The sequence below is a fragment of the Gymnogyps californianus genome, chromosome 9, assembly GCF_018139145.2.
Source record: "Gymnogyps californianus isolate 813 chromosome 9, ASM1813914v2, whole genome shotgun sequence".
Classification (NCBI taxonomy): Eukaryota; Metazoa; Chordata; class Aves; order Accipitriformes; family Cathartidae; genus Gymnogyps; species Gymnogyps californianus.
In genome coordinates, this window is record NC_059479.1 from 19981532 (window position 1) to 19996411 (window position 14880).

The 14880-nt window shown below is 41.4% G+C and overlaps 1 protein-coding gene across 1 annotated transcript in view; it reads right to left on the reverse strand.

The window, feature by feature from the left end:
• Nucleotides 1-10653, reverse strand: part of SMARCA1 (SWI/SNF related, matrix associated, actin dependent regulator of chromatin, subfamily a, member 1) — a 36649-nt gene extending 25996 nt beyond the window's left edge. The window contains exons 1-7 of the mRNA XM_050902034.1: nt 10552-10653; nt 6999-7085; nt 4211-4377; nt 3149-3249; nt 2927-3027; nt 2454-2633; nt 84-239 (exon numbers count right to left, since the gene is read on the reverse strand). Of these exons, the coding sequence (XP_050757991.1) occupies nt 84-239; nt 2454-2633; nt 2927-3027; nt 3149-3249; nt 4211-4377; nt 6999-7085; nt 10552-10653 (894 nt within the window). The remainder of the gene's footprint in view (nt 1-83; nt 240-2453; nt 2634-2926; nt 3028-3148; nt 3250-4210; nt 4378-6998; nt 7086-10551) is intronic.
• Between the last annotated feature and the right edge of the window lie 4227 nt (nt 10654-14880).

Sequence of the window (14880 nt, forward strand, 5' to 3'; positions counted from 1 at the left end):
ACACCTAACACAAAATCCGCTAAAATCAGATGGAATCTTTTGTGTTAAACTATCTTCAAAGTATCAAATAATTTTGAGTTTACCTTAGACTTCTCATTCTTTATTCTGTGGGCTTCATCAATTACCAGGTACCTCCAGTTAAATTTTTTGAAGACTGATTTCTCTTTAATTACCATTTCATATGATGTAACACAAACATCCCATTCACCAGGCATCATAACATCACGGATAAAAGCAGCCTAAAGCAGAACAATTGAATTAATAAACATTTATAAATATGAACAATTTATATGGAATTCAGTGAAACCTATCTCTGCCAACATTACTGATGCTCTAAGCTAGCACACAGAAGACAACTCTGAAACATCTTTTCAGTAACTGAAAGTTACTGTAACAAAAGCCTTCAATCCTTTGTACTTTAGGCACAGACAGATCATCAGCTGGGTTAAGCAAAACACAAATTTTCTCCTATTCAAAACTAAATATTTACTCTTCAGCATAATTTTTCTGTAATTTAGATGCAGTTCATCTTTAGGGAAAAAACCCTCCGAACTAACTAGTCCAAAGACACAATCCACAAAAAAGTGTTTCAAAACAACTCACACAGCCCACTCCCATCTTCTCTCTTTCCTAAAGATCTCCCTCCTCTGTCCCATCTCTATTTTGTAAGGGATACATATCTAGGCATATAAATCCTTCCACATGAAAAAATACCACCCTATGGAAAAGCCACACATACAGGTCTCTAAGAACTGACTTAGTAGGGTACACAGATCACCCCAGCTAGTAGGACTGACAGAACTGTTCAAGTCCACAGCCTTGAAGAGCTGCCTAATAAAGGAGTGTTCTGTACAGTACTACACACTGACTTACAAATGCAAATGTAAGCTCAGAGGTGCTTTAGCCACCACAGAACAGAGAGATTAAGTAGAAAACGAGGAAATGAAAAGTTATGACAACACAAACATAAGACTCTGAAAGCAAAGAAAGTACAAAGTGAAGGCGCGCGATTCCCTTCAACACAATCTTAATTTCATTCCACAGAACTAGCAATAAACACACTGTGGTACAAATATTATCAGACTTTGAATTAAAACAATCTGCAAAGAGCAGTACAGTCAAATCCAAGACCACAGCACTGGAAGGAACTGTCCAACTCACTTGCAGAACCAGCAGTTCCTCTCACAGAATCATAGAATCATTTAGGTCAGAAAAGACCTTTAAGATCATCAAGTCCAACCATTAACATAACACTACCAAGTTCACCACTAAACCATGTCCCTAAGCACCACATCTACACATCTTTTAAATACCTCCAGGGATGGTGACTCCACCACTTCCCTGGGCAGCCTGTTCCAGAGCTTGACAACCCTTTCGGTGAAGAAATTCTTCCTAATAGCCAATCTAAACCTTCCCTGGCGCAACTCGAGGCTGTTTCCTCTTGTCCTATCACTTGTGAAAACAACCCCAGTTCCCTCAGCCGCCCCTCATAAGTCTTGTTCTCAGAGCCTTCACCAGCTTTGCTGCTCTTCTCTGGACGCACTCCAGCACCTCAATGTCTTTCTTGACTGAACACAGGATTCGAGGTGCGGCCTCACCAGTGCCAAGTACAGGGGGACGATCACTTCCCTAGTCCTGCTGGCCACACTGTTTCTGATACAAGCCGGGATGCCATTGGCCTTCTTGGCCACCTGGGCACACTGCTGGCTCATGTTCAGCCGACTGTCGACCAACACCCCCAGGTCCTTTTCCGCTGGCCAGCTCTCCAGCCACTCTTCCCCAGGCCTGTAACGTTGCATGGGGTTGTTGCAACCCCAGTGCAGCACCCGGCACTTAGCCTTGTTGAACCTCATACAATTGGCCTCGGCCCATCGATCCAGCCTGTCCAGATCCCTCTGTAGAGCCTTCCTACCCTCAAGCAGTAACAGGCACCCATGCAATCTGTATGAGGAGCCACAGAATTCACAGGAACATCCAGTTTGTTGATCCCCTTCAAGTTAGAAAACCACCCTATATCTATTTTAAGGCCTTCATTATGAAAGACGAAAAGCTCTACAACAGAATACTAGTTACATGGCAAGGCATGGACAAAAGATGCACGAGATGGACAAAAAAGGCGAAGACAGAGGTAACAAAGTGAGGGCAATAAAGGAAAATGAATAAACACTGTCACAATGCAAACACAGAAGAGATAAAAAAAATAGGTGCAAAAATCAGGAGACAACAGAAAAAGAGGTCAGACAGCTGTACTTTGATCCCAGTCTATTATTTCACCTACTGATTTGCATTTTTTCCTCATAGTTACAAGCATGACATTTTGCATTTTCAACACTAATATAGTTAAAGATTACTAAAAAATACTGTAATTAAGGAAGTAGCTTAGGGAGAATTCCACATACCCACGTACCCAAATACAACATCTTGTGTACATCTTTGAAATGTAAAGCACTTACTCTGGCATCTTTATCTCCAATAAGGCAAACAGCACGTAATGATGGAACCCAGCGTTTGAATTCATTCATCCAATTGTGCAAAGTTGATTTTGGAACCAGGACCATGTGTGGCCCAGGAATGTTTCGGTAATGCTTCAGGTAGCCTAATAATGCTATTGTTTGCAGAGTCTTACCAAGACCCTGCATTGACAAAGAGGGGGGGGAAAGAAACCTGCTAAAATGAAATACCATACAGAAACAGTTTCAAACAATTTTCCTACTATATAATTCTGCCACTTAAGTTGTTTAAAGCAAACAACACAGCAAATGTTTGCAATACAATTTCTTTCATTGCATTACAATTCCAGTTGTGAAAAATCTAACTGTTGTAGAACGATGCATATTATCCATAATATACATTAAATACTACAGGCACTTTAATGTTGCATTTTGCTCAATAATTACCACAAAAATTCCAAAAGATTACTGCTTACCATTTCATCTGCCAGAATGCCATTAACACCGTTTTCATACAATGAGATCATCCAGTTCAAACCTCTAACCTGATAATCTCTTAGTGTTCCTCCTTTCACATCTGTAAATGTAAGATTCCTCTAAGTAGAAAAATACTAATTCTAAGTAGAAAATTTTAACTGTGATCTGCTCAGATTTTAATTACATCAAAGCAAACAGAAAACTGTCAATACAATACTTACATGAAGGAGACTCCTCAAATCGAATACACACATTAGATGTTTTTCGACTCTCTGACAACAGCTCTTCATCTTCTTCTTGTTCTGTGCGCCTGTGACGATAACTAAAGAATCCAAGATTCATGTTTATATGAAATACTTTCAAAACACTGACTATAAAATCAAAAGAGACAAATTATAACAGAAAAATCATTGATCTACAATGTGTGTGTTCCAGTACCCTGACCAGAATCATATCCTGTTAATAAGTTACTCTTTATGGTTCATTCCAGCTTTAATTAGAAAGGCTGTTATGAAGCCCTCTCCTCCAGAGCCATAACTATACTTTACAACAAGTATCGTGAGTTCTCTAAGGTATTTTTCAATGAGCAACAAAGAAATACAAGACACACATCAGTGGTGACACCTTAGAATCAATTACTTGATAACTATACCATTCAGAAGAATCACATATTCAATTAAAAAAAAAAAAAATCTTAAAAAATTTATAAAATAGAAAATGCCATTTTGTAAACATTCCAAAAACTATTTGCTTGCTATTACAAGACCCCTCAGAAACACTACGTGCAGGCTATGTCTGCATTACTAACTAATATAGACAGACTGGTGGAGCGAGACAATTGGTGCTGAGGATCCAACATCCACACTACATGCACGTTGCCTTGTTTGAACTTGGTCTAGCTCTACTCTGGTGTCACTGACATGTCCACTAGCAGCTGGAGCACATCGGGTGCATTTCTGGAGTACATCTTCTAGTTCAGCGTCATGCAAAAGAAATTCAATTCATGTGCTCCAATATCACTCCACAATATGGACCAAAGCATGGTAAGTGGCAAGAATCAGGGAATTTACTGTAAAAGTGCATTCCTGATCCAAGGTCATACCAACGTTGATGGATCAGCGTGCACACACCAACCAGCTTTTAAAGAAATTATGATATACCATTAATAGGAGAAGTTCTAGACTTACTTAAAGCACAATCTCTATGTTACTAACTAAATAGATATGTTAAAATGCATAATTTGTTTGAAAGTGTAAGAAGTCAGAAATAAAAATAAAACATACTCCCCAGCTGAAATCAAACTCTGTTTTTCATCTTTCTTCATCCGTGGTCGTCCCAGCTTTACTTTCAATGGAGATGTTGGTGATTTTTGTGCCGCAGGCTGAATGAAATGTGCAAAAAGTTCTGTCTGCTTCAGGAGGAATTCAAACCTTTTTGCTCGATCTGCTTTCTGGTTTCCAAAGTGGGGAGAGAATTAAAAAAAGACAAATCAGTAACTTTTTTTCATAAAAAAAGTATTTTTTTAGATGCTTGTGAGAACAACTTATATGAGGAAAGACTGACAAGACCATCTGCCTACTGTTAGCCAACTCAGAGGGCTACAAGCCTCATGAAGTAGCTCTTGAGCTGCTAATTTATGCTAAGCATAAATTGCCTTAGAGCACCCAACTGTAACATGTGGTACTTCAAATGATCCGTCATGAATACCACAGCAATCTCAAAGACATGGCAGAACTCGATAACCTCATCCCAGCAACTCATCCCCATTCAAAACTCAAAGATTAGTAAAACAACCCAAAACCAGTTTACTTGTATAGATTGCTTAAGTCTGCATGGCACACCAGCAACTGTGAAGGGATGCTTTAAAGGACTGTCTACAAAAGATAAAGAAAAAAACTAAGGTTCTGACCTACAGTAAGTAAGGGATGAAATCCTAACCTTGCTCAAGTCGGTGGCAAGACTTCCATCAGCTTCAAGGCTATCAGGATTTGATCCAAGACAACAATGTGGTAGCTCTGCTTTTAGAAGTATGACTAAAGTAATGGATACACCAGCTTAATACTGCTTTCACTGAGGTTTGTGAATTTTGCTGTGAGATTCCAAATTTCAATCATTTCAGTTTTGCCATATCAATGAGGCATATGCACTTCACTATATAAACACAGCAAAACATATGTCCTTCTCTATATTTAAAAGACACATGTTACATAATTTTTAAGAAAAATATGATAAAATGCAAATGCTATCTGACAGAAGGCAATTGTTACCAGTTTCTCTATGCCATTTCTAAGCATCATGTAACACTGTACCACTTACAGCAATTTTCATGTGATCTCATTTATGTATCTTGATATAAAAAACAAAAGTGAAATTGTAGTTCTGTACCATAACCTTTCTAAGAAATATACAAACAACAGAAAGCTTTTCTGCAGCTACCTTATACGCAACTAAAAGTGCTCTAATAGCAATAACACAAGCCGAAGAAAAAGGCAATAAAAATGAACCTGACGTGCAATGCATGATCTTGCCACATGAGGGCAATGCATTTCTTTTAATAGTGCACCACTTACCAGCAAATAAACATCTTTACAAAGATCTCCTGGAAAAAATGTACTACTATTTTTCCCTTGCGTTCATTATTGGACCATTTGTGTAAATAACTTGAAAACCGAATAAACTGTAAATATCAAGTAAAACTTTCAGAAAAAAAATTCTAAAAAGGGGAGTAAACACATGGATGTTTATACTCATACAGGATAAGAACAAATCCATTCAGAGGATTTGTATTAAACTAATAATACATGATGGTTTTGGCAAGCTAATCATAACTGGTAAGGTTCTATATTGAATGCCACAATATACTTTTTTGCCTGCAAGATTATTGGCTGGCTGTAAGCAGCATGCTTTGATAAATAGTAAAGGTCTAGCTCACAACTGCACAATTGATGAAAGGTGGATTTTTTGAGCTCTATTCCCTTTGCCTCTCAGAACAACTGAACTAACATTCTAATTTAGGAAAGACGTAAATTCACCATGTATTCCTGAGAAACCAAGCTTAGTTATTTACTCAACTCATTCTCAATGTGTCTTTTTTTTTTTTACCTGTGTGTCTTCTCTTTGGCTAAAAATTAAGTATTCATACAAGTAGGTATCATTTTTTTTTAAGTCTAACAGTGATACTCTTCCCTAGCTTCTATGGTATCCAATCCTTTCAGACTCTACTGTAATTACTAGGCATCCATTTAACATGAAAGCTTTTAAGAAACATGCAGCAAGGTACAGATACCAGCTTCAACCAAGAACTTACTACATGTGTCATTCAAGAACAACTCTTGTAATGTCCTCCTGGTTTCTGCCTCTTTGTAATACAGAAGTTACCCTGTTATCTCTCCTCTCCAGCGCTACAAGCTCCCTTCATTTGTGTCATGGACAGATCCTCTTCTGCATTGTTACAGCACATATGTTATGGGGCGTATCAACATTTAAAACCTTTATGTTTTCATATGACGAGAAACTGGCAGCATCAGTATTTCTCTCATTTAAGAAGAAGCGTAAGGATGCCTCTGACATGACTCAAGGGGTCATCAAACAGAACTAGCAGATACAGATTCAAAAACAAAACGGGAGAGTTCTAAATATAAAATGCAATTGAATAGAAACTCCTTACCACAGGAAGGTGTGGATAACTAAACCTAGATGAGGGGAAAAAAAGCAAGCAGACAAATCCATGGAGAAAGGGAAAAAAAAAATTCCACTGACAACTACTAAGTATAAAAACCACAGCCTCCAACTCCAGAAATCATGCAGATAAAAATACTTGGAAGAGTGGGACAGTATTTAACAGAACTATCACTATCTGCTTCCTCTGTTCTCATATTCTTCACTAAATACCTACTGTTAGCCACTGTGAGAAACACCACATTAGACTAGACATTTAAATGAATCTTGATTTGTTTTTCTTTTCTGACACATCCAGTCTGCAATAACTCCTTGTAACTGCGTTGATCTAGTTCAAGCAAACAAACAAACGTCACAAAAAGCTGCAGTATGTTTTGTCGTGAAAACACTTACCATCTTCTCTTCATATTCTGGGTCAACTTCTTTTTCAGGTCTAGCTGCCTTTGGAGGAAGTTTGAGTTGAAATGGGGGATCATTTTTCTGGAATTCAAATTTTAAACACTTTGTAAATATCAGCTTCTTTATTTACTAAAGCAAAAAGATATCAAACTGAACAAACCTACACACTACAAGATAAGCATGCTACTTGTTAAAAATAATTATTTCAAAATGAAGTGACTGCATTAATCGTATTATTTCACCCAAAGCAGAACCTGAAATCCACGATGAAACTAAAGAGGAGATATGACAAGATAAAACGTAAGTTGAAGATTTGTCTCATCCTCATGTTTATCTCTACAAATAGGATTCAAGTTGAAAGCATCGAAAGAAAGTACGGAAAGAGGACAAAGTTTAATCTTTCACAGAGATCTTGCTTTAAATGCATAATTAAATTTAATATCTTGAAAAGATATTTTAAAAAAATTAAATGTGATTTCTAAATGTAAAATTCCTAACTGTAAATTGCTGGCACTTGCATCTTGGTTGGGTTTTGTTTGTTTATTTTCACTTCTAGATGAATAGTCACGAGTTCATTTGGAAATACAGGTTTAACTACACTTAGCCATATACCTAGGAAGAGAGACAAATTAAACAACCAAATCTATCCATGCAGCAACGACTGCATGGTATGCCCTTAGACAGTTAAGAAAGATAAGTTTGTCTAACAAAGTTAAATAGATATGTGCTACCAGAAAAAAGTTGTCTGTCTACCTCAGGTAAGTATGAAGTTTCTCCTGGACAAAGCAGAACTACTCAATATTATGAGAAACCCTTTTAACTGCAAGTTTTCCAAGTAAAATGTAATGCAATATTATCTTTCTAAGCCCCAAGGCAGATGGCTCTAATGCCAGTCCTGTTGTTACTCAGATTTCCCCAAAAGAAGAAAACTTATGGTGGCATACAAATCAAATTTATTCAGAAATAAGTATTGGTGAATAACACACTCTGAGTTAAAGAAGTAAATGAACTGACATGCAAAGTTACTGCAGCCACAGCACTATAAAATCACATCCTACACCTTACCTTCCAAGACAAAACACAGTTTCCCTGCCCCCCCACTCCTCATTGGAGTGTTTCTGTCGAACATTGATGGCCCCAAAATATTAGAAATAACAAACAGGAGACTGTCAAAAGCTGATGAAAGAGACAAACAACTTAAGGCACATGCGTCCCAATACCCTTTCTCTTCCTCACAACTTACAAGGGAAAAGAATATGCTGTAGGTTCACTAAAATACTATTCTGTGCTGGTGGAGCTAGATGGGTAGTAGGGACGAGCGTCATATCCAAACCTGCTTCTGCAAAATGTTGAGTTATAAAAATCTAGACCTTGTCATTAAATTTTGATATGAGTAAGAATACGTCTCTCTTATTGCCAACTGGATCATGTACCTAATACAACACAGAACCACAAAATACTTCATCAAGTCTGTGAGAGTTTTACCCTAGAAACTTTACACAATGCATCTTCATCACTTAGAGGGCTGACTTAACAGGATCAGCAGAAGCCTCAGCGCAAACAGTTAATTAACCAGCAAAAAAAGTACTTTCGTTTTTAACTCAGCGAGCTAGCTGGTAACAATCTGCCTCTGCCCTAGAAACGTTTTGCATTAAAGATTAAACCCTAGATAAGACAGTCCCCTGAAAACTGGTGTCAGTTAAGCACCTTACAAGAAACATAACCATGCAGCAGTTTCAAAAGTAACAGACCCTGAGAATTCCAAGGATCCAAAACACTTCCCCTTGAAATCTCTAACTAGCCTAAACAGAGCTACTAACTTCAGGCTGAGAGATTTCTATCTAGTAAGTGCAACAGTTAGTCCTAAATTGGGTAGATCACATGAACACCTAAATAAATGACTGGGAATAAGAACAGCTGCTGCTTTAGTTGACTTTTCTCTTGTAACCTGTGCTACTGAGAACCTCAAACAGATGCATGAAGAATAATGAGGACGACTCCTTTTGTGTTTAACTCACATACACAAAGCGGAAATACATTCCAAATAGCCATTAAGTTGAGACACTGTTTTGGTACTACTACAACAAGAAAGACTATTTATAGTGAAGCAAAACAGTGAGAGGGGAACAGAGCACAACAGGTTGTATTATATGCCATTATTATGCAGATCATTAACTGTATAGCTATGTAACAGACCTGTGGCCCAAGGTGAAGTGAAATTCCACAGTCTGAATACAAGCTCAAACAGCAAAATCTTTTTTTTTTTCCTTTCAGAAACATATTGACCAGTATGGCACAGTAGCACAATGTTCATAATATTCAAAACCATTCACTGCTTTCAAATGATTTCTCCAGGCAGGCATTCTCTAAACATTTAGTACCAACTTTTTATCAGTTAACATGTATAAAATTTTGCAGAGTAAGTTGCATCCAAAACAGAAATAGCCCTTAAACTTTTTCCCCTGAACAATTAGATAATGTTCAGAATTACACTGTACTGTATCTCATAGCTGTTTGTATCCATAAGTAACGAAATAAAGAATCAAGTGTTCTTTTCAGGCAAAAATGGACTTTCATCAATTGGAATTAAAATTCTGATTGCATTAATATCAATGTTTCTGCAATTTTCTCCAATATCATAAATATATGACACACGGTCATCATTCTTACTAAGTTTTTATAAGAGTCATTCTTCAGGTTAAGTCTTGTTCCATTCCCAAGGATACCCGAATACGTCACTTTTTACATTCCTTGTGTCTTAGCCTGCCGTCTTTTTTCCAAAAAACTAAAGGGAGGAGGCTGGCAGCCATACGTGCTCTTTTGAGGGGTTTACTCTGCATCACGGTTGCATTTTAGCTGGGCAGAGGGAATGCTGAAGCCCTGAAGCGTGAGGGCTGGGACAGACCGGTTCAGCCGTGAAATCTCCGAGCCGCCACCGCGACATCTCCCCCCAGGGCCCTCGACCCTGCGGAGCACCCCGGCTCCCGCTGGGCCCCACGCCCACCGTCCCCATCCCGCTCCGGGACAGCTTTACCTGGGGACGGGGGAAGGGAAACAACGAGGCGGAGGGTACCAGAGGAGGGGGCCCTGCAGGAGCGCACAGGCTGCGGGGCTGGCGGGGGGTCGATACGGGGCAGAGCCGCCTCCATGGCACGGGAGCACAGGCTAAGCGGCCAGTACCGGCGTGCCCGGGCTGCACGGCTGGGAAGGGGTCATCATAGGGGTGCCCGGACCGTACGGATGGCGGCAGCTGCTACAGCGATGCTGAAGGACAGACGGGGGGGAACCGGCCTGCACGGCGGGGCCGGGGGGGGGTGTCCGGGCGGGACCGGCCTGCTGGGCCGCGGCTCTGGCTCGGCCGGGCCGGGCCCTCACAGACTGCTGCAGAGGGGCCGGGTGGCCTCAGGGTCGGGCGGCCGCCTCAGGGCCTAGGCGGCGCGGCGCGGCCCGAGGGGCGGCTATAGGAGAGGGCGGCGGGGCCAGGCGCGCTCATTCCCGGAGGCTCCATCGCCCGCAGGGCCCCCCCTGCCCGCCCCCGCAGCGGTACCTCCTCGGCGCCGGGCTCCTGCGCAGAGGCCGCCGCGGCGGAGGTGGAAGGCACCTCGCCATCCGCCCGGGCGGCGCCGCTGGGGCCGGTGCCGGTGTCCATTTTGTGCGCCGCGGGTGCCTCAGCCACCGGCGGGGGGCAGGGGGCGGCCCCACCGCCCCAAACACCGCGCGGCCCCGCCCCTCCCGGCGGCCCGCCCGCCCCGCGCGGATCTCGCGATACTTCCGCGAGAGGAGGCCGAGGGCGCGCGTTTCCCGCCGAGCGGCGGTGGTGCGCGTGGAGTGGGCCGGGGCGAGGCGGGGAGTCATGGCGGGGCGACGTCTGCGCCGCAGGCGGGGGAAGGAGGCAAGGCCTCCTGTTGCGGAGTCAGCGGGGCCTCTGGGGAGGCTCCCGGGACCAATTGCTGGCCATTCCCTGCTGGCTGCTGCACAAGGGGCTGCCCACAGCCCACAGAGGCCTCGCTGCCTCCCGTCTTCTCGGGTGACACCACAGCTCACAGAAGAGAAAGTGGTCAGGGCTGCCACATGCATAAGCAATAGCTCTGGACGTGCCTAATGGCAGTGTTAGATGTACTGCACTGTCTCAGGGCCTCCCAGGCATCCACTATTTCGGAGACAACACTGGCTTGGAGGGGCGTGAACCGGTGCAGCCATTGCTGAGGTCCTTTCCATGTCCCACCTGCCACCTTCGTAATCTGCAGAGGGCAGCCAGCCTGTGCTTCACGTGCAAGGGGCAGGATGTGCTCTCCTTCCCCTGTCTTCCCAGACAGGAGTCCCTTGTGGCCCTGGCACAGGCATGTAGAGCACATGGACTCTAGACCTGTTGTGGAAGAAGGAAGCATGGGCGCTGACATGGAGAGCTGACAGAAGGATAAGGTGCTGCAGGAGCCAGACAGTAAAACAGAATGGTATGGGGCAGAAAACTTTCTACTTGCAGTTCATTTTCCTTGGTTCCAAACCCTGTTGCAAATAGCAGGTGTGTTTTCCTAAATGCCCCAGGCTGTATCTGAGAAAGAATATCATCTCTTAACATCTGCAGGGCTAAGAGGTACCAGTGGAGCTCCCAAAGCAAGAGTAGCTTATGGGAAGAATTTATTTTTTTCTTAAACCATTTCAAATTCAGCAGTGTTTGTGTATTTCATATTGAAAATTGCACTAATGAAGCCACTCAATTTAGTTACTGTCAATGCACGCATTTCTGACTGTCCATGCAAGACCTTCAGATTCTCAGCTGTGAAGTCGTGACTTTGCTCATACTGCTAAAGGATTCCAAAACAACCCTTGAGATGGCAGACTTAAAATGAAAGCTCCAAATCAGCCATTTTGTATGGTGATTACTTACAAAGGCAATATTGTGAGCATTTTGTCCAGAGAAATAGATGAAACCCTCACCCAGTAGGCAGAATGAGCAATAAAAGCTTTTTCATTCCAGTAAAAAGCTCGGTAGCTGTTACCAAGATCTTTTTGCATAACTCAGCAACTAAGCTGAGCAAATGGGTTATTGCAGCTCACATACACTGCATTTAGAAAGACCTCTGAGACCTCTTTTGCATCCATACATTGACTCCGATAAGGTGCCATTTTGTGAAGAGTAACTGTATGTCTGAACTGTTCCCATGACTGCCTGATTACTCTGAAATTCGGTATCTGAATTATGGTCCAACACAGAAGATTTAAACTCTAAAATCCCCTTTTTCATGTTGTGAAACAGCTGCAAAACAGTAACAGTGCTGTTCCAAATTATTTAGCACCCTGTTGCCTCCTGCGTCTGTTGCATAGTTTGCAACAAAGCAAGGCCCACAGCGTCTGCAGTAGCCCTTCCGCATGATTTATTTTTAAAAGCTTTGGGAAGTACATTTTTCATAGCACAATTGAGAAGAGTGACATGACTGGTTTTGAAAGAGTACTCCAAATAGCTTTTCCAAGCAGGGCTATCTAGAAAATGTTTACCGTTAGCTATGCAAGAAGTCTCTAAGGTGGGAAAATTCCAGTCTATGACGTGTTTGTTCTTAAGCTTTACGGAAAATAGCTCACTAACCATTTTTAATATTTGACTTTCCTACTCCAGTTTCAAATGCTTGTAGCTTCTGTTTATGCAAAACACTCTCGAGTGTTTGTCACAGCTTGCTTTTTACTTGAAATTCACAAGAACATTACATGCTGTACAAAACAATCAAGCTGCTGCTTTCATGAAAGATCCCCTTTGGATATTTTTTGCTTGTGTACTTAACATTTGCATTTGACACTTTGCATAGATGTTCTGAGTTGCTTCTCTTAGACTATGTTGTGTACTCCTGTGGATCCACAGGCCATTGGCTGAAAAAATCACTTAGTCATACAACAGTATTGTTATATGATAATCTAATTAATTACAAAAAATAGTAGTGAAGTGCTTTTTTGTACTTACTTTATATACTATTTTTTGTACTCATATCTTTTCTAACATATTTGCAAAATTCCATGGAATTTCTCCAGTTTTTTTTTTTTTTTATGTGATTGGGAGGCAGGGGGCTAGTTGTCATGTTAAAGCTGAAGATTTAGGTATTAGCTCTTTGTTTTCCCAGGTTTATTACTCCTTATTTTACAGTCTGCCGGACAAAATCACCAGGGCTGAATGTGTAGTGTCCTACACACTAAGGTTTCACAGCAATTAAGAAGGCCTCCTCTGTCCAACTCAGAAAGATGGCACTGGACAGATTGTATGATGAGAATTATGTTTTCTTGTCAGACACAAACAGAGAAATTGCATATACTTAGGCTCACTGTTAACCACTTTTATGTTTCAGACACTGCTGAAATATGTAAAGAGTTGTGAGATACGGATCCAGGAGCGTTTTCATATACTATCCAGGTAAGACCGTAAGATTTTTGAAATTTTGGACTGTGGCTACTCAACCTTTCCCAAACAGGGGACTAATTGTAGTGGTCTTAATTTATCTAGCACAGATATATTGGGTTTGGGTAACTTTTAAAAATAAATCTTAGTATTCTGTGGAATTACTTTATAGGCCAAGTTGTTATAAAAGCCCCTTCTGTGTGAGTTTGTGTGGATGAGTTGTATAGGTACCTACCTATGGGTATGGATGGGGAAATGTTACCAAAAAGCAGGCTGAAGAAAGAAATAGTACATGCTGAGAGATAGCGTGTGAAAATCCCCCAAGAACTGATAAGCTTTAGAGACCAGTAGACCTGTTGAATTCACAAGAACAGATAAACTCAGTACACCAAGAGTCTGCCAAATCCATACAAGGCCACCAGCACGCACAAGCGTCAAAAGATTGAGTCACTCAGACCGCAACCAAAAAGCAGTGGCTATGGCTGCTAAATACAAGTGAAGCCGACAGGGCTGCGTATACACCTGCTGAAAAAGAGGAGCCTTTCAAAGACTTTCTGAGCGCCTTAGTAAGCAGGTGGGGTTGGCCTCCCAACTGCTGCACAAACCAGGTAACTTAGCGTGTGTATGCGTAATCAAACCATGTGAATGCACTGTGTGGATAGTTATCTGCTGTTAGCAGTAAAAACCTGATTCTATGGATAAGAACAGCTTAAATAATAAAAGGTGTCTTAAATACCGGTTGGGATTTGTGTCTTCCCTGACTTGAAAATCCAGTTTACAAGTGACAGTACCTCTGTCAGGTGCCACTAGGTGGCAACACCGACCTGTACTCGCCTGAGGCCGGCTGCGGGAGTCCTGACATAGTAGTCTTATGTACTACTATTCAATGTGAATGCTGCTCAGTCTTAAAATTGTTTGATCAAGAATAGGACAAAAAATTATATAAGTTAGATTTGTAAACCATCTTTTGCCTGCTGTTGTTTAATTACTTCTAGAACTGTATCGTGTACATTCAGTACCTTCCCCCAGAACAGCAAAAGTGTCTTGTTAAGAAGGGCCTCGGGTAGGTAGTGTCCTCTGACTTTGGGATCTGTTCACTCCCTTGTGCACATTCAGGAGGCTCTCCATTAAATGCCGTAGTCCAAAATCCACATCTACTATGCTAGTCATTTCTAGCTTAAATGTACTAGCGATGAACTTAAACCACAACTGTGTAAAACATACTAGCTGTAAGCAATAAACAGCTTTATAGCTCAGAAACAAACAGGATCTGGGAGTAACAAAAGTGCTATATCTGAGGTGTTTGTAAGTTGACTTGCATAGTTGTCACCTCTATCTCTGTACGTAGATTAGCCTAGCCCAAGTGTGAGCAACTACAGTGCACTAACCATGTGTTACACTGACTGCAGTGTCATGATCTTGCTTAAAATGCTTATATCAAGTGTTGCTATTTAAATATTGTTTATATTAAACACTTATCTTGTCATCTCAGTT